General features: G+C 33.4%; 1 protein-coding gene across 1 annotated transcript; it reads left to right on the forward strand.

Annotated features, from left to right (window-relative positions):
- The first annotated feature begins 20,972 nt into the window (after nucleotides 1–20,972).
- Nucleotides 20,973–22,888, forward strand: LOC113555477 (SOX domain-containing protein dichaete-like). The gene has a single exon (XM_026959800.2). It carries the CDS (start codon nucleotides 21,397–21,399, stop codon nucleotides 22,801–22,803), a length of 1,407 nt encoding a protein of 468 aa, XP_026815601.1. The 5' UTR covers nucleotides 20,973–21,396; the 3' UTR covers nucleotides 22,804–22,888.
- Nucleotides 22,889–25,835: the final 2,947 nt, after the last annotated feature.

A 25,835-nucleotide genomic window follows, 5' to 3' on the forward strand; every position in this document is an offset into this window, starting at 1 on the left:
TTTTGAAAATTAAATATATAATTTTTCATAACTAGTTCATCATATTGGAACCATAAAATCTAAAAAATACCTATATCAAAACAATTATTTTTTATAAACATTTTAAATTCAAATTTGGACAAAATTATTTATTTAAACAATAACTATAACAACTATAATAAATAACTAACTAATAATAACTATAAACAATAACATCAATAGATGTTACAATTATCTTATTATAATTTAAAACATTATTCATAGGAACTTAGAACTTTTACGTATATTTTATTATTATGAATTCTGCTATGCGCAATACCATTTTTGATTTATTTCAAAATATTATCTTTCCATACTGTGCACCTAATTTTAAATTTTACTATCTTTCGTTTAGTATCATGACTAATTCGCATTTTGTCCGGTCATTTCTGAGATTTATCCGTTTTCGACTTTTGTGATGTAAGATGTAACATATTTTATCCTATGCATATATATATATATATATTATACAGATTAATAACGTACTATTATTCATTTAGAACTTTTGACAAATTCATGTTTATATTTTGGGGGGTGTGCGGGCAAAGCCGCCAAAGCCCTTCGTGGTAATAATGTTAATACAAAGTTTAATTTAAATTGTGTAGTACGAAAAATGTTTGTTTTAGTCTCTGTAGTGTATGTACAATAATAAATTAAAACCATTAATTACAAAAATAAAATATAAAATTCTAAAATGTTACATTATTTGTATATTACGTTTACTTACAAATGTTATAACTTATAAGTTATAAGTTAAAATTGTATACGCTAACGAAACCATAGCATAGGTGTAGAGACCAGGTTTTATCCGGAACAGAACCAGATACACATAGAGATCTACATTCGTATTTATTTTGGGGAATAGTATAATAGTTGTCGTGGGTCACTTGTCACTCGACTTCGACAAATAGTCCTTCGGCTGCATTATGATCAATGATCATATAGATATGACATATTATCGAGTATAGACTATAGTAAAATGTTTTGTGAAAAATAAAAATACGTATAGGTAGTAGTACTAGTATAGAAGAGTTTTCGCATATTTGCTACTATAACAGTATAATGGTGTTTTTTACCAATTTCTAAAATAAAATAAAAATTGAAGTCAAATAAGATACATTTTCTGTGTTAATTTTTCAAATCTTTTTCTATTTTCTGCGTCAAACCAGGTATTCAGGGTATCCGGATATTTCACCGCAATTAATTCACCGCGCATACAACTTCGCAGTTGTTTCTTTGATAATGTAAAATGTTTAAACATAGTATCTTAAAACCAATTTATCAACCGATATCTATATATTAAATTACGACATGGCATTTTTTATATGATGAGCCATTAAGTTTGTCTTACTGATACAAATTGATTTCCTTATTCAAAATTCTAAATTTAAAATATCACCAGATTGGCATACGCTATACGATTACACACGTTACTGATTATTGAATTATTGGTTCGGAATCGTCAAGTACATATATCGACGTTTACGAGAGTGTTTCATTTTATAGCTATGAATAATATATCGTATAAAGTGAACGGGGTAAAGATAAATTATTATTAAAAAAGGGTTATCATTTATCAATGATCAGCGGTATCTATTAAATTACAACAAACATAATTTATCCATTTTTATAATATTTTATAATTACACCATTTTGCGAATTACCAGTACCATAAAATGAGTAAGATATACCGAAACATTAAAAAGTTCATTAAAAAAGTTAGAATACCTATACGTCATTATTTAATTGTTTTTACTATTTAATTACAATTAGGAGACATTTTTGAAGTCTCAAATTATAAATATACACTATGAAATTTTAAATTTTAATAAAAATAAAAAATAACATTTGACAATTATTTTTAAACAAATAAGGATAAATATGTATTTAAAAAAAAAAAATATTTAGATTAAAATATAAAATAATTTAGTACGATATGAATACGATTATCAGACAAGAAAATAATAACATAAGGAAGTCATATAAATATGTATTCTATTAATAATTAATAATTTTGTAATAACATATTTAGTTTGCCATTAAGACGACGTATAAAAGAATAGTTTATTTGTATATGCACTACAGTGGTGGTTACGGACCACGAACGTTTATCACCGCCCTCCTCGCGGTCTCGCGAATGCGATTTGGACGTGATGAACTGCTAAAACGGTTATAGTAGTATACCGATAATTTGCTGTCGGGTAACGTTATAAAAGATTTTATACGGAAAATAAATAACCTATACACTCGACTTTATCACGAACGCGCTGTACTCGTCCTACTTTGTAAGCTGCAAAATACTATTATAGTCGATGCTTAGTGTGTATATACATTTATTCATGGTAATAAACGTATACAGACATACAGTATACCAGCTCTTATAGTAGTCAATTCTGGCATAGTTAATAGTTGGTTCACTGTGGTGACGGGAAGGAAAACATACCTAGGTAAGAGTTGATGTTTTGACTTGAACCTCCGGTATATTCATTATTCTGTAGTCTTTAATAATATTATACGATTACACGGCATGGGTATTAATATCTATAAGTATTTTAACTTTTAAATTCCTTAAAAATTCCTATAATTCCATTTATATTAAAAAAAAACTGTTGTTGATAAAATATCTAAAATAAAACATATAATATCTAATCTATAATGCTTATTGAAATACCATTTAAATTACTCAGTTAAATACAATTTAATAGGTATGTGAGAATTATCTTTTTTTTTCCCATAACAATTTATATTAATTAATTAACAATTACAAATGTTAAACATAATATAGGTATATTAATATTGTATATTATATTATATCAATATTATTTTAACATTAATTTTATGTATAATAAATATAAATTATAGTATAATATTATAGTATAGTATTATTCGTATATGTTATACGGGTACTCAGGTACACAACCTCTACTTTTTTGTAATATATGTATTGTAGACTTTAAACTTAAAACAGTACAATTTCGTGATTGAACAGCTTTCAAATAAACTTAAGCCTTTATTGTCGTCATTGTAAAAAGTTGTTCAAAATTTGAAATGAATCATTTGTACAGGCTTCGTTGTTTAATTCCGTATGCATACATTAACGTAATAGGTAACGTACCCCATTGAGGATAAACACGTTGGACAAGGAATGTTTTATTTCAACTTGTCTGTATAATGTTTTTTACGCTAAAGTACATTTTAACTTCGAGAACAATGATGCGATTTTAATTCAAATAAGTGTATTTGTTAGCATAAAGGCACCTCTATAGACATTCACAACGTTTTATTTGAGCCATCAAAGGGAGTAAAATGCATTAAAAAAATAAAAAAATAAATAAACCACAATAGGAATGTACACTTTAAGTATTACTGGTCCCATTTTAAAATCATATTGTTAAATGTGTTGATCCCCTTTAGAAGGTCCGCTGAGGGTTTGACACATTTGTGCCGCCCACATCCACCCCATTTTTCGCCAATGGGAGATACTTTATTTCAAACAACAAGAATTTTAAATGATTCATAATAAAAACATTCTTTTGTCCTCTGCACACTTTGTTGAAATAAACGTAATTTTGCTTTACAATGCGCTCTATATATAAGTATGCGCTTCTTGACAAGGCGCTTATTGTAGACGAACTCATCAAAGATTGAAAAATTACAATATTGTTCAACTGCCGTTCAATAACTCATCATTTAAATCCCGTATCTCTTGTTTAATATTTTAGATAAACACTTTATTTAAATAGCCGAGTAATTAAATAGTTAAATGTACACATTCTAATATGGTGTGACCTTTCCTCACACCAAGAATGATGGGATTATACAGTTATACATATATATGCGTATATACACAATTATAATTCACTGCAAACGAGTAAAAATAAATAAACAATATTTGTTTTACTAATACCTATTAACCTATTACTTATATTGTAATAATATTTACTGAGTATATTCAGTGTTCAAGCGAAGGATCTAATAAATATCATATTGATATTTAATAGCGTACACACTATAAAATAATATATATATACATATATAGTACTAATAACTTATTTTTTCTGAAAGATAAAATTAATATTTCAACTGCACATACAAATATTTAAATATAGTGTTCTACTATAAAAACTTGGATCATATATTATAAATATGACAATATTGTTCTTATATTCGATTTCACCAACTGTATTGACGGCTTATTAAAAGCTCTAAAGGTTAGATTTTACACGGCACAACACTTTATAATACTATAATAGTAAAAAAAAAAAAAAATCATACCACGCTCAACAGATAGGCCGTATTAAAATAAGCAAAACCTCACAATTATTATATATTATTATCATGTGCGGCTGAAAGAAGAATTTCGATACACATAATTTATACAAACAAACCACGCAAAATATATTCAATGATTTCTCGAAGAGTATACATGGAAATACATTACTCAAGTCGTTCGTATTATTGTCGTAAGCGAAAAACACATTTCACTTATTCAAACACATGCGACACCTCTATCTCTATAGTGACTATCGAAGTATTTTTTAGTATTGTTTTTCGTTTACCGCATAAAACAAAACGCCCCAAATATGTCTCATATAAAACTGATGTTGATTTACAAATAATTGAACGTGCTGTATATTGTTATGTTCATAACACATTGTAGGTACATTACATGTACAATAGTTACGCGCACGGTGGAATGAATACATTATAAATAAAAATAAACAAACCGTCAACTTGAATAGCAAAACCCTCTGTTGTAGTGTGTTTACTTGAAATCGTTATGAATTTAACGAATTAAAAGTGTTGTATATATGTGCCCGTGTCGTATTGTATTCTACGGGATGATATTCAACCAAGATGCGTATTTTGCACGGCTGTATAATTGTATAATAGATTTAATATTTATGTGTTATGTATAGGGGGATTTACCTTAAATGTATGCAAATCAAGCCTAACCGGTCCATAACCCTGTAAGTGGCTACCTTTGTCAACATATTATATCTTTTGATGAGATGTATGTGTAATACACATTATATTATACATTACAATAACAATGTGTATGATAATGATGAAAACATAATAATAATTGTGCTTACGCCCGTACGGCATTCGTACACACATCTCTCTATTATATCATTGTGTGCACGTGATGCAAATAACAACAAATGAACAAAACCCGATTGTCCCGCGACGCGTAGGTACACGGTGTGTAGCTGGTACATCAGTGCAATATTATAATGAATTAATAACAATAATGATAGCTATAAAATAAAACAGTATACGTTTTGTTACACTGTAATTTGTAGTATACATAAATAATATACTATGTGTATACGCGTAATAACAAGTAGTGACGATGACACATTCAGTCGGGTTGTATTGTATCAACGTAACGTACCTACCTACTTACATACATGGTTATGTCGCGACGTGCACGACACCTTTTGCGGTAGTTAATATTATATAATATGCATATTATTAGACAGTATACCTGTTCTCCGCGTTCTCGTTCACGGAATGTATTATTTTTTTTCGAACTTCGAATATGTTTTACACGAAAGGGAACGATGTCGTAATAAATATTATTTCTTGTCTCCGCCGGCTCTGGACGCCACTTGCGGCCATTAATTCAAATCAACCCTTGTAATGTGTATAGCTCTCTCGTTATTAGGACCGTGCTAAATTCGTACCAAATGTTAAAAATCCATCGGTCGTCTTGTTAATGCGTTGAAGCGATAAAGAAGACCCATTAATACACCCAGCAGGCCTAAGCAAAATCTACAAATCATGTTTCATGTACATTATAAATACGTATGTACGTTTGACAACCGTATATATAAAATTGTATTTCAGTAAGAAACAGGCGCAGTTTCCGGACGCACGACTACGAAGTACGAATTCCGAACGTGTACGATATTATTATAATGATTCGCATATCGCACATGCCGCACCGGCCATTTTCGTTTATAACGTGTCACGCCGAACGAACGAAATGTATAACAATGGGGGACAAAGACGATCGATTTATCATCGTTTCTCTGGTCTTAGGATCAATTTTAAATTTCTATACAGTATGCTACATCGACCATTGTTTACTATATATTATGTTTTATATTATATATATTAAGCGTAGTGTGTGCGTACAAGCAGCCCTGTGTGCCACATGTGACACATCGGGACTCGGGACGTCTTGCTGCTCCAATAACGCAGCCGCCAAACGAAAAATGTATATTATATACCTATATATACATACTATTTTTTTCACTAACTTCTATTGTACACAGCCACACTGCGGGAATGCTATCGTATTATTTTAACTGTTTCACGTGAAACCCGTCTATATATATATGTATATAATATACACACAATAAAATAATAATACAGTGTCCGAGTGATCCGACCTTTTCTGTACAATACAATAATATAATATATAGTAATATATCCACCCTACATCACATTATCCATGTATATACTACAAGTAAAGGTACACCCACCTACCCATTATATTATAAAATGCAAAAGAACGCATTTTAGACCATATCGCCAGCAATTTCGAATACATTAATAATATTGTCAAACATGTTATTATTATATTACATCCCTTTCTACAGACGCATTGTGTGTTTCTTTGTCGCGGCGCACCATTGTACCCTGTGCATGTTATTTTTGTTTCCCGTCGTTTAGTACTTTTCTTGGATTTCGCGCCTGACCGTAACACCATATACCGACGATTGTATACCTGAAAATTGAAATACCTATAAAATAAACGTCAAAGGCCCTACCTCCTTTTATTCATACTTATATTATTAGTTATTACCAGTGTGTAGTGTGTATAATACAAAATAAACGATGACTTTCATGGTCGTCTGTTCTATATGCATATAATACACACACACACACATATACATACCTAGTAACCTATAGTGCATGTTGTATATACGATTTATACAATTAAGTGTAGTTTATATTTTATATAGCGTTTATATACCATAATATGTACTATATATATATATATATATATATATATATTTAAATGGTAACAAACCATGAATTTAGGGCAGAGAATTATCGCAGTGGTTGTAGATTGCATTATTTTAGTATACATCACTTGTAAGATCATGCTGCACTAGCTATATGCCTATCTGCCTTATCATAATAATCATATTATGTTACATCACTATATAATATACGTAATACAAGCAGTCAATTCGTGTACGTAAATTATATATAAAAGTGGCACATGGAAAAATGCGTGTGAGCACATGCAGTCCAACAAAAGTTTTATCATCTATCTCTTTTTTTTTTTTTTGTTATGTAAAAAGTTGCTCTCACCGCTCTCAACGACATTCCTATTCACATAGGTAGTCCACAACAATTAATTATTATAATATATATATTAAGGTTTCATGTGACATCAGTCATTTACCCCTTTTTTTCTTAATAGCGTACACGAAATTGCATTATTTGTTAATCCGTCTAAGTACCACCGTATGTCTGTGCCTATATGCCTATGTATGTATATAAGTTGTAGATACATCGATGATCGATCTGTGTATAGATATAGTCTAACAATTGTATTTTTCTCTCTTTATATTTCATTTAATAAACATTTTATTTCGAAATAAAATAAATTAAATCAGTTTATAGGTCATATAAACAAATCTTTATGATTTTTAAGATTTGAAAATTATCAACAACTTTCAATTTTCTTAGTTTTGTTATCCGATCCGTTAATTTATGGGCTCGGCCGTCAAAAAATGTGATTATTTTCATTGTTATTCGTTCTTGAATATAATAGTATCATAATAGTAAAATTTATACCATATTTATGTCATATTTGCAATTAAGTTTTTACAATGAACGTAGACACGTAGTACCAAATTGTCTAGTATCATTGATTACGATAAAATTATATACGTTACCTATTTGAACGAAATATCTATTTTCAGGTCATTTTTCGAAAATGTTATCATGTACCATTTCTTCGTTGACTCCAAAAACCACGCACTTTTAATAAAATACAGGACAAAACCGCACAATTTTGGTAGGTTAAAACACTTAAAACCACACAATTTTAAAAATTGTCGTACCCAAAACCAACACAGTTACTATGATTTCGACCCCAAAAATGTCGATAAACAAAAACGCATATGTATATGTATAATTAATTATTTATTCTCATTTCTTATATCCACAATGTGCGGATGTATCATATACACAACAACTGCGATGGTTGTTTAATAATCGTATAATATTTTGCTTTTTTTACTAGTATACCTATAATACTTAGTATAAGTTCTAGGTCTATAAATGTTATTATGTCGTATCACTATAATAATAACTAAATGTTTATAAAATGAAATTAACAAATAGTACAGTATTTTTACAGTGATAATGGTTTATCAAATTGAAATATTTACATATATTAATATTATTAATAAGTGTGACAAAATATAAAAATATAAATCAAATGATCAATGAAAATTCGATATGAATGTGCAAACAAAAAAATTAATAATACATGTATGTGTTTAAATCCATGATTAAACAAACTTTAAAAATTCACAACAGGTCATGGTTCAAATATTTATTATTTTCCAAAATAAATAAATAAATTATTATTCTATACATGTTAGAGTAGCAATAACGTCAACCGTCACTTGTCACAGTATGTAATTAATGTATGATTTATTTTGAGAAGTTTTTAGTAAGGAGTTTGATCTCCTAATAGTATATTCTATAGTTCTTATAATGATATCTTTAACAAATAAGTTTGTAAAACGAGGAGAAAAAATAAAAATATTCAGTTATATGGAATACATCAAGTTTTTTCAATTAATATTTTTGAACAAAATAATAAAAATCGTTTAGAGATAATTCATTATTATTTATTATATTATATCTGAGTTTTAAATATCTAATGTTAAAATTTGAACTTTAAACAGTCGCTTAAATATAAAACTAAAATTTAGACTGTCTTTTTGATATTTTTCAACGATTTCTATGTCAGATATAACATTAATCCAATTCTCACTAATGTTAAAGCTAAAGAATGACATGGATTACGGCTAAAATAACCTACTATTTGTGCATTCAAAGTAATTTCATAAGCAAACAAAATACATATTAAAATTAAACGAAAACATACAGGTAAAAAGTACAAAATTAATTTTTCCATTTCGGTAATATCATCATTTTTATTATTGTTAATTCGTTCATAACTTTTCCACGAACGAAAAACTAAAACACTATTGGAATCGAATAATTTCATCGTGATAGAATTAATTGATGTAAACACTAATTGTATTAATAATTATACATAATATTATATTGTCGTCATTCAACTGGACGATTCGATTATACATTTACACCGTCGGCGCGTGGGTTTTATAACACTTATGTACTTACGCATTCGAAATTTCTAAACCGCTCCCTCCGATCAAACAATCGAACGCGATTACATTTTAATAATATTACTACACTCTCGTGTTGTAAACACACAGACGTTCACGCGCGTAATTAACGAGTCGATAAAAAAGAATCGCCCGAGTGTAAACGCGCGCGTATCACTCGCGGTGTAAGTACCCATCGTCATAATAATAATAATAATATATTATAGCGGGTTGTCGCACGCGTAGGGTCCGTTTGTCCCCCTTCCCATTATCGCAAGTCCTATTCGCCGCCGGATGTGGAATATTTCATACTCATATACGTAGTACGTCAAACTGTTGTTATCTTAGACAGGTATTGGTATAAAACCATCTCTCTATGTACATACAACATACCTATATAATATTATATTATAATTATATATACGTCAATATTATATGTATGTCCGGATAGAAGAAGCCGAGTTTAACTTGATGGGCTAGATTATACATTCCGCGGGTAGATTAAATATTAAACTCAATAATTTTACGACCCATTTTAACGGATTTACTGGGCTGATCAAAGTTCTAAAACTTTCGTAGTGGGTCATCTATAATTGCCGGTGTTTCCAGTTTACATACGTCCATGTACGACGTATACAATAACAACGAAATATATAACACAATATTTACACAATTTATAGGCAGAACGCTCACCAATGCAGTGGAAATTAACTGACCTACTGCATCCTCACTGTGATAACCTGACCGCCTTTTGGCTCTTTTGTACTTCAAGTCTTCAACCACATGTCCACATCACTGCTTTGGTGAGCGCTCAGGCTTGAGTTAGGTCAGTTTAAGATCCTAGCCTAAGTGTCATAATATTGTATTTCAATTAGTGCTGTTATTGTTTATAAACAAACGCGTTACGATTTGATTTGAAAAAATGAACTGATATGTAAGTTTAATGCAATAAGTTTTGTATATGATGTTTGGATTTGCGTAGGAAAATAAAATCGAGACACGATTGTATGACACGTTACAAGTATTATATATTATATGAATATAAACACCTCTGCACACATAGGTAACCAGCTAAATTCGGCCGAGCCGGTCACCTTGCACCGTAAGTCCGTAAAGGTATAAAATGCTGTTATGCAAAAGCTCATCGTATAGTCCAAAGTTGGTATATTATATACAAGCTCGTGCCTCGTGTACACATTTCTATGATATGTACTCGGTATATTTCCAAGTGATTGACTTACAGCGTCCTCGAGTGCACACCGTGAACATAATATTTTAAGACGCACGCGTGATGACATTATAAGATTACAGCGCACATATTTCTATACATTCTATACGTCATAATATATCATATTGTAATACGGCGCGATTTTCCCACCCTATTCCCGTAGACATATACCGCTTTGTATTGTACGCTAACGCTATTATGCCTATTTATGTATTATACTGTACACGGACACCGACCGTACACAGTATTCGTCCACGAACACACCTCGTATATACGTGCACAGTTTTAATTCGCACACGGCTCATTGACGCCGGTGAAAATGATTTGTAATTGATCGTTATCGCCGCCGCCACTCGACGCGCACAATGCCCGCGCGCATTTGTAACACATGTTTTGACCCCTAAGCTTCCGCCCCTTGTGTTTTCCGCGGTGTTTACACGTGATTTTTATTTTTTTCAAATCCCATTCAATACGATTTTTTTATTTTTCATTTCGAGTGGATCACTGCGTGTTGTGTCGCAGGACTTATGTTTGCATGCGATGCGTATATGCGCCTGTGTGCAGTGTGCAGTGTCGCAACACACACACACACACACACACATCGCCGTTCGTTTGCAACAATGGTTCGGTAACAACTATACGTATTAATATGTGCGCCGTATACGTATAATTAAGCAGATGTTTTATGTACATAATAATATATTATTTGATGGCATCGCACTGTTCTCTGCTCACTGGCGCGCGCGCGCCCGCGTATATGTGTGTGTGTGCGTGTCATCTCTCTCTCGCTCCCTCTAAGTACGTTATTTAGTATTGTGCTCGAATCTGTGTGTGTGTTATTTCAACAATATCCTCGTGCACGTGTGAATGCGTAACGACAATATATTATGCATCGTCGAAATCGCACAGTGCCCCGAGAAACGCGACTCGTACCCATATATTGTCTAATGCGCGTTTAACTTTTGTCGTCCGTCGGAATCTCAAAATAATAATATATAAACCAACCGTCAGAGTGTATGACGGTAAACGTCGTTGCCGTTATAACATATCATAATATTTTATGTATTTATAATACACATAGATCCGCACGGTGTTTCCGACGAGTCGATAGGTATACTGTTGCATAACGACGCGCCAGCGTCCGTTCGATATTTCAGTAATCCGCAAGTCGGGTGGCTGAGAGAAATCGTACGATATTTACAAACATCATCGTGCGCGTGTAACCCGATATGGCGGTATTCGTAAATAGTTATATAGCAAGTAAGTGATATTCGTTGGCGAGCGTTTAAAATTAGGTTATAAAAACTACCTTAAAAAATGTTATTGACAACTCCAAATATCCAGTGGAAAATGCTATAGCAACTTTATATGTGCATTGTTAACTAAAATAATCGTATAAAATATCAGTAAAAAGTGCACTGTAATACTTATAAGTTATAACTGTTCAAAGTATAAAAATAAATCATAATTTAAAAAAACTGTAACAATATATCTACTAAATGTAAAACTTTTAAATTAATCATATATTATATGATAAATTATCATTAATCATAAACACTTTTTATAACTAATGGTCACATAACGTTTTTAGTTTATAAAATACTCATAAAAAGAAAATCGAAAAATAATTCATAAAATGTGTATGTAAAAGTTTTAATTTACGAAAATTATTTAAAATATCGAAAAAGTAACAGAAAATAGAAAAATAACCCGAAAAGCCAAAAAAGAACTAAACAAAATAAAAAAATGCAAAATAAAAGTTTCAATATTGAATTCATCAGTACTGATTTCAAACATTATGTTAAAGAAGCTGTATAATTTTAACAGTAAGCTAAAAGTACCAAATGTATGTTTCTATGAGTTCACAGTTCTTATAGTAATGTTTATGCTTGTGTTTATATTTTACTGATTTTAGATATATTATTATAATATTATGTTAAATGTTCAATTTATATTCAATGTATTCATAATCCATGTATTTAAATAGCAGGCACCATCAGTCATGTATAGTCTTCAGTTGGGGGTCTGAACGAACACCAGGAAGTAAGAATCAGCGCAAAACATCAACAGTGACACAGAAATTCATATTTTATCATATTTAAAAATTTTAAATCATTAGTCATTTTAAATTAATATATTTTTATAATTTTTATTCGCGATAAGTCGGTCAAGTTTGATTGGGTTGGTCAACGGGGAGTCGACTTGATCGCTACATAGGGGATTTTAAACGAATCATTCCGTCCCGTCGCGTCTATTTTTTTTTTCTATTTATATAAAATAATAAACACCCTCGGCGTATTATAGTTTTTGGTGTGCATTTCACTTTCCGATACATAATATACACCACCACCACGGTTACAACCGTGCACCACGCAAACACGCGGACATATTATACCTACGTATTTTTTTTTATCTCGCCTCGCACACTCGGGTTGTTTTATATACACAAAGAGGAGAATAATATATAAATGACTGTATGATGATAAATATCCTTGTAATAACAATATGTGCGTACTCGCGTATTGAAGAGTACCTACCGTGTCTGTAGTGTGCACCACGGCAAACACACTACGTATGTCATAGTGCCACTTGGTGAATGCGACAGAAAAGAGGTAACGAACAAAAAAATTAATGATTCTTATAATACTATATTTTATTTATTTCTCTACTGTGTATCAATCGTATTTTTACACCGTGCAGTTTCTTGTGATGAATCGACGCCGACACGACTATACAAAAAAACTGTATAGGTACCTACGCGTATATATATATATTATTTACTCCGTCCTGTAATACGAATACGGTACTTACACATAAAATGTTAATATTGCATTATTTTGTTGAGCCGTTGACCGTGATTATGATTTATATTACGTTTCATAACAAATATAGGAACTATTATTAGAAAGGAATAGATGATATGAGAGAATTATCACATTTATGATAGTAATATTGAATGAATATAGCATACAACTTATTTGTGGGCTTATCAGAGGGTACTTTCCCAATTCTGGTCATATTTTTGATATAAAAACATATGGCCATATAGGTGAATACAGATCTCAACAATATTGTCGATATTCGATTTTTATCGGCTTTTAAACATTTGTTGTATCCAGTTGTTGGTGTTCGCATAAAACTATGTTCACGATTAAGAAATTCATATAATATTATTCATTGTATTATTGGCGTGTTTGTATTATATAGGATAAATATTATATATTATGTCAACTGAAGCGACACGGAAAACCCTGAAATGGGTATAACTTTTTTCGGTTTTCTTTACAAACGAAAATGTTGATTTTACAAAAGTGCACAATCGACTTACAAATCTTTAGTTATGTTATGATGTACATTTTTGAAATTTGGGTGAGGGTTGGAGAAATGTCCGTATACGGTGAATAATCGCTTAGACTTGATCAATAAAAACTATCAATACCGAACGACGAACATTATAGTTATTTAAATTTTGTTAATAGACTGGTGTAAATGTGTAATGTTCCATTGTTTCAGTTAAAATGAGAATCGAGTTCCTGTATAGATGATATTAGCTTTAGGCGAAAACTAAAATGTGAGACTCTTCTGCGTATCGAGCGCAACTGTTTTTCCGTGAACTGTTAATATAAACTTGTAATTTATAAATAATTATTATTGTTCTCTACTTTCAATCAGGTCCGTTATATTCCGTTATTATCAGGGCTCGGAAGTTCTAGCAAATGCATATTTTTCTTGGTTCGTCCTAGAACATCCAAAGTAAGATACAAATATGTTTCACACTTCTCTGATGTCATACACGAAATTTTATTTTGCTATTTTTTGCATATTTACGGTTTTTACTGCTATTTTGCTAATTTAAAATTTTTAGTGCTATTTTTGGGTATATTTTCCCATAATTACATATTATAGGAGCTATTTTGCTAATTTAGAGTTATAAATGCTGTTTATGAGCATATTTTTAAAAACTAAATTTAGTTAACCTACCAAACAGCCGCCTACGAATATGTGAACGAAAACAAATTGTTTTATTTTAAAATCGTGTCAATCACATCGTACTATCGCACTAGCATTGGATTCGTTGTATTATCGTGCTGCAGTCGTATTCCTATCAATACCTACCATCATATTCTACGAAAAACATTAAAAATCTGTAATATTAAATATATCTTAAATTGCATGCTTAAAAAATTTTGTTGAAAATTTTATTTTGCATATTTTCCAATTTTTAGTGCTATTTATAGCGCTGATATTAATATTTTTATGGGCATATTTAAGCGCTAAAAATTAATTTTTTTAGTGCTATAACTTCCGAGCCCTAGTTATTATAAATAACTAAACAATGGGCCGTATAGTTATTTTCTGTTGTAACCGCGGTCAGCGGCTTTTCAACTTTCGGTGTTGTTAAATTAGAAAAACACTTCAGATATATATATATATATATATACGAGCGAAACCTCGAACGGGAAATATTATATTAATTTTCTTAGGAAGAAAACATGCCAACACATCGTGAATTCGAGCGTCGCCGCTTATGCATTATTGTTGCGTATTATCAATAACTCGACACAACATAAGCTCAAATGTTGAGGGTTTAAAGGTCTGTGACGGCGCGAATCGAATTATTGCGGATCGTTCGACATCTGTTCGGAATTATCGAACATTACGTCGTATACCTACGGCGTATTATAATATCATGTTTTTTTTTCTTTCCGTTGCAGCATTCGAACGCGCGTAATGTGATGATGGGTTCCGAGTCGTTTTAAATATTCCGCACGATAATATTATATTATTATTATTGTATCATGTGAGTATTTTGATAATATAATAGGTGTCGCGAATACAATAACGACATAATATCATATTATGCGTTATACCTATAGGTGTTATAATGTAGGCGCACATACACGCGGTGTGTATAGGTAGAGTTTATAATATAATAATATACGATAATAATAATATAATGGTAATGCGGTGCGAATGAAACTGTTGGGCCGAGACAACGAGACGTTATTATACACACGACAGTGGTTTCAATTAAACGTACGATTATATTTAGACATAATATACACCCGTATGCGTATATATTAGTACGAATGATGAATCGCAATGCAATTTCATTCTAAATGAATAATGACGTAATAATATATAGTGTACGATGCCACGATGGTATATATCGTTTATAATACCTGCCAGCCGTATTTACACACGCGGCATATTGTATTGTATTATTGTATTATTATAGTCTTGTTCCGACTCGAAACAATCGCGGGTTTACGCCGAAGTCGAGACAATAATATATATATATACGTACGGTTGTTTTGTACGAAATCATAATCGTTTAAGAGAAGTTTCGGGGTAACAAAAAAATAAAATAATAATATTCATATCTCATATCGAACAAAAACGAATTGTATATGTCAACAATCAACATGGTTTTTTTTTTTTTATTTTAATATTCACTCGCCTAACCTTACCCTAACCTTACCAATGCACGTACGAGATTGCCCGTCACCCGGACCGAAAGTTGTAATGCGCGATTGCTAGCTGGATCGCATTGCGAGCGGTGTAAATAATTATCAATATGATATATTATAATGCAATCTGTCCCCGTACATGCAAAACACACAGAGTACAAAAACATGATTTTTAGAATAAGCTTTTGATATTGTTTTAAACCGAATGTTATTAAAATAATTTTTTTGAATATTTCAATTGATTTTTCGAATTGTTTTTCAGGTATGTATTTGATGACTTAGTATAGTCTAAATTAATCAAAATCAATTAATTTTCAAACAAAGTTAGTACTATTATAATTATTTAACTATAAACAAAAACATATTCATTTTTTTTAACAAAAATCGTATTTATTTTTTATCATAATATTATTATTTTAAAATTCATTAAATAATAACATTAACAATTTAAATAACTTTTAATTTCAAAATTAAATTAACAATTAACCGAATATTTAAAAAAAAAAAAAATATTAAAATGATATTATTATAGTACAATAATTCTGTCCGCACAGATTGTAAGTATAAAAAGTTATAGGGATGATGATGATGATGATAATTGACAATGGACGTGTCACAATGATGGCATATATAATAATATAATAATATTTTGCATTCGAGGAAAAGTGACAATACTGTTATAAATTATAATATGATAACGTACATCCCCGCACATGCTATTTAATCCTCGGGACGGATCTAATAAATAATATAATCGAACGCAAAAACCGTAACGTCCGTAACTATATATATTACATAGTATTGGTATATATATACCAATTTCTTAGCCTAAGTATTATTTATATAGGGTATAATTCTGCAAACGATCTGCAAACAGTTGGTACAGGGGCACACAATAAATATTTTGTAACATTTCCACGGTCACGTGGTGCGATTAAAGTGGGTATATTATTTTTTATCTAATCCGGGCACATCCGCTTTATTGTGTTATCTGTCGTTTCACTTGTAATATATGTATTATATTATAATATGATGTATATTATATGTCTATGTATAATACCTGCGAATGGACAAATGTATAGCGTTTTAAAATGTCTAAATATGAAAATAAAAAATGGATAAGTCGTTTCAGACGAATAACTGAAGAAAATTGTTTTATTATGCCTACATTATTATTTTATCATCATCTGGTTCCAAAAAGTTCAATATATTATTTCTGTACTCCGATTTCACTATTTACACTGTTTGATTAAAACCAGCAAAGTATAGAGTGCATAAGGTCAATAAAAACGTCCGAGTTAAAAATTAAAATAAATTGTTTTATTTGTTGATCATTCTTAATTATTTGATAGTATTTATCTTGGCGCGTTTGTCGACATCATTTTGCCTATATTATGTATAATAATAATTGAAAAGCAGTTTTTGTAGAAATGTAATAATAATATTATGTTTGAATTCCAAAAACATTGTTTCTTACGCGGCAACGAATGAATCACAACGAAACATGTGCACTTGAATAAATATAGTAATAAATTCGATAATCTACAGCAAACATGATATTAAAAATTAAAATAATAAACTTTTTAACTTTCAATATATATTAAACATGTTGATTCTTATCACAGTTCATATTTTTGCTGAGTATAAACTACAAGCCTTTTTCCATTTCAAAATTGAAAAGAAATTAAGTAATTGTTATTAATAATTTTTAACTAAAATATTTGTATCAATATTGGCTCATTGGCATTTCCGAGGAAAACAAATTGTATGTGTTTATGTGGTTATATTAAAACAGTGAGGTGGTGGGAACGAGAAGATAACTAATAAGTATTTTTTATTTCTATTTTCATATTTCATTATGAATTCAATTATTAAAAAAACGTATTATAAGTCTCGCCAAAGAAATTTTGCTGTCTTGCTTGTAGTCTTGACTTTTAATATTATGAAAAAACTTAAATGCTACATTAGATTCATCAGAAGGTATCTACTTTATGTCTTTATGCTTATATAATAATATTATGAACACGAACAACGTCGCTGATCGGGTTATTCCCATCAGTTTTTTCAATAACTGCAGTTCTAGGAAGTTATGTTTAAAAATCTAAATTGTTTTGATTTATCTAGGAAATGCATAAATTATAAGTCACAAAAATCAAAGTGACTCTAATATTCGATCAAAATTAACCGCAGCCTATTTTATGTCAGATAGTCATTCACATTAAGTAAATCGAACAGATTAAACTACGCCGTTATCGATCGATAGCGCGTGTTTAATTATAAACGAAAATTCACTAGGAAACGTTAAAATTAAACAAATTGTTTTTAATGGCATTATTCGAACGCCAGTTTTAAAACTCCATGGTTGTTTTTATGCCCTCCTTGATTTTGTTCACACTTCTACAAACAAAATCCTTGAATTGTTTTAATAAGTTGAAACTTTTTTAAAAAATACAATGAATTTTATATTTCTAAGCTTAATATTTACATTCGTGATTGCGACATATTAATTAATAATTATCGTAGAAACAATGATATCGTATCGATTTTTAAGAAGAACATATTGTATTAAATAATGTACATTATTTTTATTTTTAATAATTTAATAAAAAAAAAAATGTTTAAATCATAACTTTACTAATATTAATAATATAAATAACATAATATTATTGACATTATGAATATGATGATTGATAATTAAATATTAAATTCTCGTCAGTTCGTTCACGCGCAAGTGAATTACACAGATAGAGTATAATCAGCTAATTCAATAGTTCTATAGTTAGTACTTAGTACCTCAATTACCTGGCTGGTTGCTTATATATATAGTAATAACTAATAAGTGACGTATATGCGTATATCATATCATGCAAATATAATAATATCTTTTTTGTGTATAGTAATATGACACTGTTGTTGCCGAAAAACTGACCTAATATTATGCATTGCCGTATTGTAAACGAATTCACAATACTTATAATCATTTTCGGTGGATAGATGGATTCGGTCACTTATCATCGTAAAAATTATGTATAATTATATGACAATAGCGTGGTGAACTTGAAGTTATCGTTCAAAGACCATAGTCTAATATTCCATCAGCCCTTCCAACCATCACGCACCCATCTACCCGGCGCCATAAACCTAAAAGTCGTTAACAAAATACTTATCGTAGTAAATATTAATATATTAATCAATATTAAATTGTGATCCGTTGGTCATAACCTATTCATTACCACCCATCCACTCGCCAATTCTAAAAAAACTCAGAAGCTTTTCAATTATCATTTCGTCATGCTATACAGTAAGGCTGGGGCCACACGAGCGTACGTCGTACGCGCGTTATGACGTGCGTATATTTCGACGCACGTATTTATCAGTTCACACGACCGTAGACGCATTTTATTTAAATGAAAAAAATTGTTTTGTACAGATTTTTTGCGGTACAAGACGTAGGTGTAATGGATTCGAACGAAAATGTTAAAAATCCTCATATTTGACGCGTACTTGTACTTAAAAATCAGCAAGGACGACAATTTTGGGTCCATCCTATAAATTCTGAACGTCAACCACATGGCCATTATTTTCAATTGTATAAGCGACTTCGAAAAGACAATGTTAAATTTTTTAATTATTTTCATATGTCGATAAATACATTTGATGAGTTGTTATCCTACATAGAAAATTATACATTTTACCAATTGGTTATATTTTAAAAGGTAACACAACAATGTTTTGTGCTTTTAATAAACTATTACTGGTTAAAATAATGGTTTAACGAAGCAGCGATTCCTCGATATTATGATGACGACGCGATGATAATAACATAAATAATCATCGTTCTCCGTTGTATAGGCCAAACGTTGATAAATACACGATACGGCGGAACTAAAGTTAATTTTACTCCGGCGGTCGGATAAAACCCCTCGGCATAACCGACGCCCTCGTGTACCGTGTGCACAGTCGTGTTTACGGACATTTGTCGCGGGACACGCGGCTGATAAAAAGTGTTGGCAAAAATAGTGCGATGTACTTCTGTATTTTTTTCGTTTGAAAAATACCAACGACGATTACCACTATTGTTATCGCCGTTTTTTTTTTTATCGAACACAACAATAGTTGTATCGAAATTTGTTTATGTCGAAAAACAAAAATACGATATCGTCGTATTGTTTTAGATAGAGCCGCCGCCGCCGCCGCCGCCGCCGCCGAAAATGATATGATTTCACATGATATTTTTCTCGACAAACGCCGTAATCAAATAACCGCGATCATCGATCGACAGTTGTTGTTTTCTTTTTTTGTCCCCAAGTTATTTCGGGACTGAAAAAACGACGTCTGCCCGTACTCGCGTGCGAGCGCATATCCGGCCTTACCCCGTGAGCGTTCTCGACCGTCGCGTACCGGCACGACGACACTTGCGACGCGCGATAACAACGCGTTGCCGGCGTACCGGACACCGTGAAAATTTACAAAAACCACAGGGCACGAAAACGCGTCGCGTCATTATACGGTATGCGCTCGAAAGAATGAAAAAATATTTATAAAAAGGGAATAATTATCGGGACGGCGAGCGCGAGACGGAGGAAAAAGGAGAAGTCGGAGAATCGCGTGAAAAGGGCGGCGGCGATGACGGTGACGGCGGGGTGGAAGGAAAAGGAAGAGAGAGAAGAGGAAGAGCAAAGAAAAGAAAAAATAATGATTGATTGTCATCGTGGCGCGGCAGTGGGAAGCGGCGGTGCTCCGTGATTGGCCGGCGTCCGGGCTCCGCCCACAGCCGGCCGCCGCCGCCGCCGTCGTCGACGGCACATGCGAAGCAACATCGTCGCCGCCGTCGCACTCCGCATCTCAGTCCCGTCGCGCGTACCGAACGACTTGCATTCGTCCGACGTCGCGCGCCCCGTCCGGTTGTCGTTACTCGTGTGCAGTCTCCGTCCGTCCGCACGACCGTCGACCACCGATATTTCAATGTTTCATTTTTCGTCGTACGCCTTTTTAACAACATAGAGTTCGCGTGTGCGTTTTTATTCATTTGTTTAACGATACATACTCGTACGACGACATCGCAGTGCGTGCGTGTCCCCGTCACACGACCCACGATTTTAATTAATCACCGTCTGGTGAAAAATATTCGATTATCATCCGTCGAGCGCGTGGTGTTTTTTATTTCTCGACGTGTCAGACAAAATCGTCCCGTCGCGTAAACCAAAAAATCGACAACACCCGACTGCAATCGCAACCGCGCCGGTGACTAGCACGGTATTTCGTCGTCATCCGTCTGTCCGCAGTCATGGACGGAGCTCCACACATGGGTAATTTCGATTTCATAATGGATCACCATCATCACCATCACCACGGTCGCGCGCTCGAATCGTCCGTGTCGCCGCCGACCGCCGTGGTCATGCAACAGCAACAACAATCGCTTCAGCAACAACAGCAACAGCAGCAGCAACAGCAACAGCAACAACAACAGCAACAGCAGCAGCTCCCGGGTAAGGCCGATCACATCAAGCGGCCGATGAACGCGTTCATGGTGTGGGCGAAAATCCAGCGACGGCTCATCGCCCACGACAACCCGAAGATGCACAATTCGGAGATCAGCAAGCGGCTGGGCGCCGAGTGGAAATTGCTGAACGAGACCGAGAAGCGGCCGTACATCGACGAGGCCAAGCGGCTGCGGGCCCTGCACATGAAGGAGCACCCGGACTACAAGTATCGGCCCCGGCGCAAGCCCAAGATCCAATTGCACAACAATAACAACAACAACAACAACATCAGCGGCGCTCACATCAACAACGGCGGCATGCTGCACGGATCCGCAGGGAACAACAACCTGCACCATCACCACGGCGCGCACCACAAGCAGACCAATTTTCACGCGTTTCCGGTGGTGACCGCGAGCGGCGGGCCCGGCGGCGCGGCCAACTTCAACTTCCCGATGCCGTACTTCACGGCCAGCCACCACCCGGCCCTGCACTCGTTCGACGGCTACTCGTCGGCCGGACTCGTCAGCCCGTACCTGAGCACCGCCATGCCGTCGTTCGACCCAATTCACCTGTCCAAGCTCGTGGCCCAGCAGCAGGCCGTCGTGGCCCAGTCTGGCGGTGGCGGCGGAAATTCCCCGTCGCCGTCCTCGCAGATGGCCGGTTCGCCGCCGCCCGCGATCGACATCAACGCGGTGAACGGACTGCAACAGCCGCTGCAACCGCACCTGCACCAGCAGCAGCAGCAACAGCATCACTTGCAGTCGCCGCACGCCAAGAACGGCGGCGCGGCCGTGGTGAGTTCGTTTTACAATCAGTTCTATCCGCCGGCCGCCGGTTCGGGCAAGGCGGGACCGTATCCGCACCATCCGATGAGCATTTTCCCGTCGCCGTTCTCGTTCTACAACAACGGCGGCGGCGCGGGCGCCGGTACGGTCGAAGACCATCACGGACAGCAGCATCATCACAGCCATCAGTCCGCAGCCGCGGCCGCTTTCGCCGTCCAACAGCACCACCACCAACAGTTGCAGTTGCAACAGTTGCAGCAGCAACACCAACAGCATTTGCAACAACAACAGCAGCAGCAGCAACAACAACAACAACAGCAGCAGCAGCAGCAGCAACAACAGGAGAGACCCGGTTCCACGTCGTCCGACATGGAAAACGATCCGACCAGACAAGTTCCTAACGCGTCCAACTCCAACATTCATTAAAACGATTTTGAGATTCGCACCGCCTACCGTACCCCGCACTACCTACCTTGACCGTTTTTTGATTTTTATTATGTTTTTTTTTTTTTTTTTTTGATACGATTTTGTTGATTCCAACGATTGATTTATTTTTATTTTTAATGTGCGTACGCGCCTTTTTTTTCGCGAAACGTACTCTATTTGAATTTTTTTACCGCCCCGAGTGGCGGTCGTTACGCCCCTCCCTCGCCATATGCTGATAGCAACCGGCCTTTGTTGATATATATATATATATATAAATATATATTTTGGTTTTTTTTTTTTTTTTGTCGCCATCGACTGTGTTTAATTGTAATGTATTCACAACTCCCCATCCCCCCCCCCCGACCACCTTTCTCTTACCGTCACCGCCGCGTGTAAATCTGTAGTTTTAAAAAAGACTGGTGGATATTCAATAGTGTGTGCCATTTGCACACCGTGTGCGCGACAACTGCGATACTATACAATTTATATTATCTTCTTCGATATGATGATAATGAAATTATTATTACATTAATCGCCATGAAACTTTGTAAGTGTATTCCAATTTGCGTTTAATAATAACTATGTTGATAATATAATCTATAATGTGTTAGGGCGCCAACCCGGCCGGCCCGCCTCCCCCCACCCCCGCGCTAGACAATAGCAGCTTTAGAAAAATATCAAATTCGGATCTGAATTCGTGGAAAATGACTTTGGTCCCGATTCAGCTTCTATACGCGATATAAAATTATAACTTATTACTCGATGGTGTAATACTAATATTTACTTTAATTTTTGTCTTATGATTATTTATGTTTTTACTATGCGTGTCGGGGCCGCCCCAATTTTTTTTTTTTTTTTTTTTTTAATTTGCTTACCAATTTATGATTTATTAATTAACATAATATTATAACTGCTTATGTTAGTACGTTACTGGCGATATGTTGTTCGCGCCAGTGATGCTTGATTTTGTTTAATTTCGACGATGATAATATTTCGTTATCGAATAACGAAACACCGTTGGAACGGCGGCGGTGTCTCAACCGCCGTGGCCTCCACGACGTTTCGCAGTAATTTATCGATAAGTATTACACGCGTATATACTTGTCTCATACTTTTTCCTATATATTTATACTACATGATATATATATATAAATGTGTTGTAAATAAAATATTTTAAAATTCTCGATGATGATGATGATAATAATAATAATAACTATTATCATTTTTACCTACATAAAATATCGATTATTATATACACGCACAACTTGATAATAATATGTTGTTTGAAATTAAAATTACATAACACGTATTTACCTATTATCATAAAAATTATTAAAATAAACCCTATTGTTGTTATTATAAAATCTATCTATTATTATTATCATTATTATTATTATTATTATTACAAAATACGATAATTATTGTATTAAGCCGTAGTAATAATTCCGTGTTGCGCCAGTGTGTGTGTGTGTGTGTGTGTAAGCCGTATGTGTGAGAGAGAGCACATTATATGACAACATTGTGCGTCGTTAAAAGCTCAACCATAATAATAATAATTAATTCAATAATAACGAATTTTTTTCCCGTAATGGCCCGATCCAAAATTGTTACTCCGTTCGGTATACATTTTCTCATATTTTAATTTCGTTTTGTCGCTGTTCGCCTATTAATATGCTCACTATTAAGTCATAATCAATATCATTAGTATCCTCTTGCAGCGTACGTATATGCGTGTTATGATAAATAATAATAATTTTCGAGTCGATCGTTTCTCGGTTCTCGTGAGACTCTTATTATACAGTTATCGATTTTAATGTCTGCTTACATTTTTCTTTTTTTATTAGATTTACTCTCTAAATATAATAATGACCGGTCACAGTTTTTTGGGTTCGATTTTCGCTACCGACCGGCGCGCCGAGACGATAGTTTTTTTTTTATGTCCACCCTCTCGACCCACCCACCAGATGGAGAACACACCACTTCTCCGTCGCGGGGTCGAGAGATTATAACTGAAATGCACACACGCGCTCGCACACGCATACATAATATTATAATATATAATATGTAGTGACCTACGCTTTGTTGTTATGTATTTTTTATCATGTGTACACGCGCGGCAAAACGTGTGTAACCAAACCTGTTGACCCGTTTTTATTTATTTATTATTATTATTTTTCTCATTTTTTTTTTTTTTTAAGTAGTCTTTAAGTGCCAAAATAAATGTTTGAATGTGTTTAAGAAAAAAAAATTGTCACTCGTATTATGCTGAATTATTCATGAATAATTTTGTATAATATAACATTAAAATAGCTTTGAAACATGTGTGTATATTATATATGTATATGTATACATATCTTGTGTATGTATATTTATGTATATACATATATGTATACTTGTATGTATTTATATTATGCTTGTGTTGAACTTGTAAAACAAAAATGTCATGTGAAATTTACTTTGGAAAAAAATTATTATATTCGAAATAAATTTGACCTGAAACACGGGTTTGATATCAAGAAAACATCTTTTTTTTCTTCTATTCACACTCGTCACGAGTCTTTTGTCACCTGTACCAATAATCTTGAAAACACGCGACGATAAGACGCGTTTGACTGTGCGGTAAAGTGTTTTTTGTGCAACATTGTGTATTGTATAACGATGTATAATATATTATTATATCTACGAATAATATTATACAAAAGAAATACGACATTATGACGTTTGCGCAATCGCCGTTTGTGGACGGGCGCAAAAATCGTAAAAAAAAAAAAATGCTCTCTGTTTATTTATTATTTTAATATAACGAATTTTTCGAAGACTCCTCACTCACCACCTGCAGCACGCGTTAGGGACAACGAACAAAAGGCGCTACTCCATAATAAATCTTCCGATTTACGGTCTACTGCAAATACCCGTCGATTTTCATTCGGCCGTTTATACTACACACGGTCACTGATAATATAATAATACGATTTGTTTTTTTTTTTTTTTTACATCTATGTATATGTGTGTATTATGGACCATGTAATATG

The sequence above is a fragment of the Rhopalosiphum maidis genome, chromosome 3 (genome assembly GCF_003676215.2).
Source record: "Rhopalosiphum maidis isolate BTI-1 chromosome 3, ASM367621v3, whole genome shotgun sequence".
NCBI lineage: Eukaryota > Metazoa > Arthropoda > Insecta > Hemiptera > Aphididae > Rhopalosiphum > Rhopalosiphum maidis.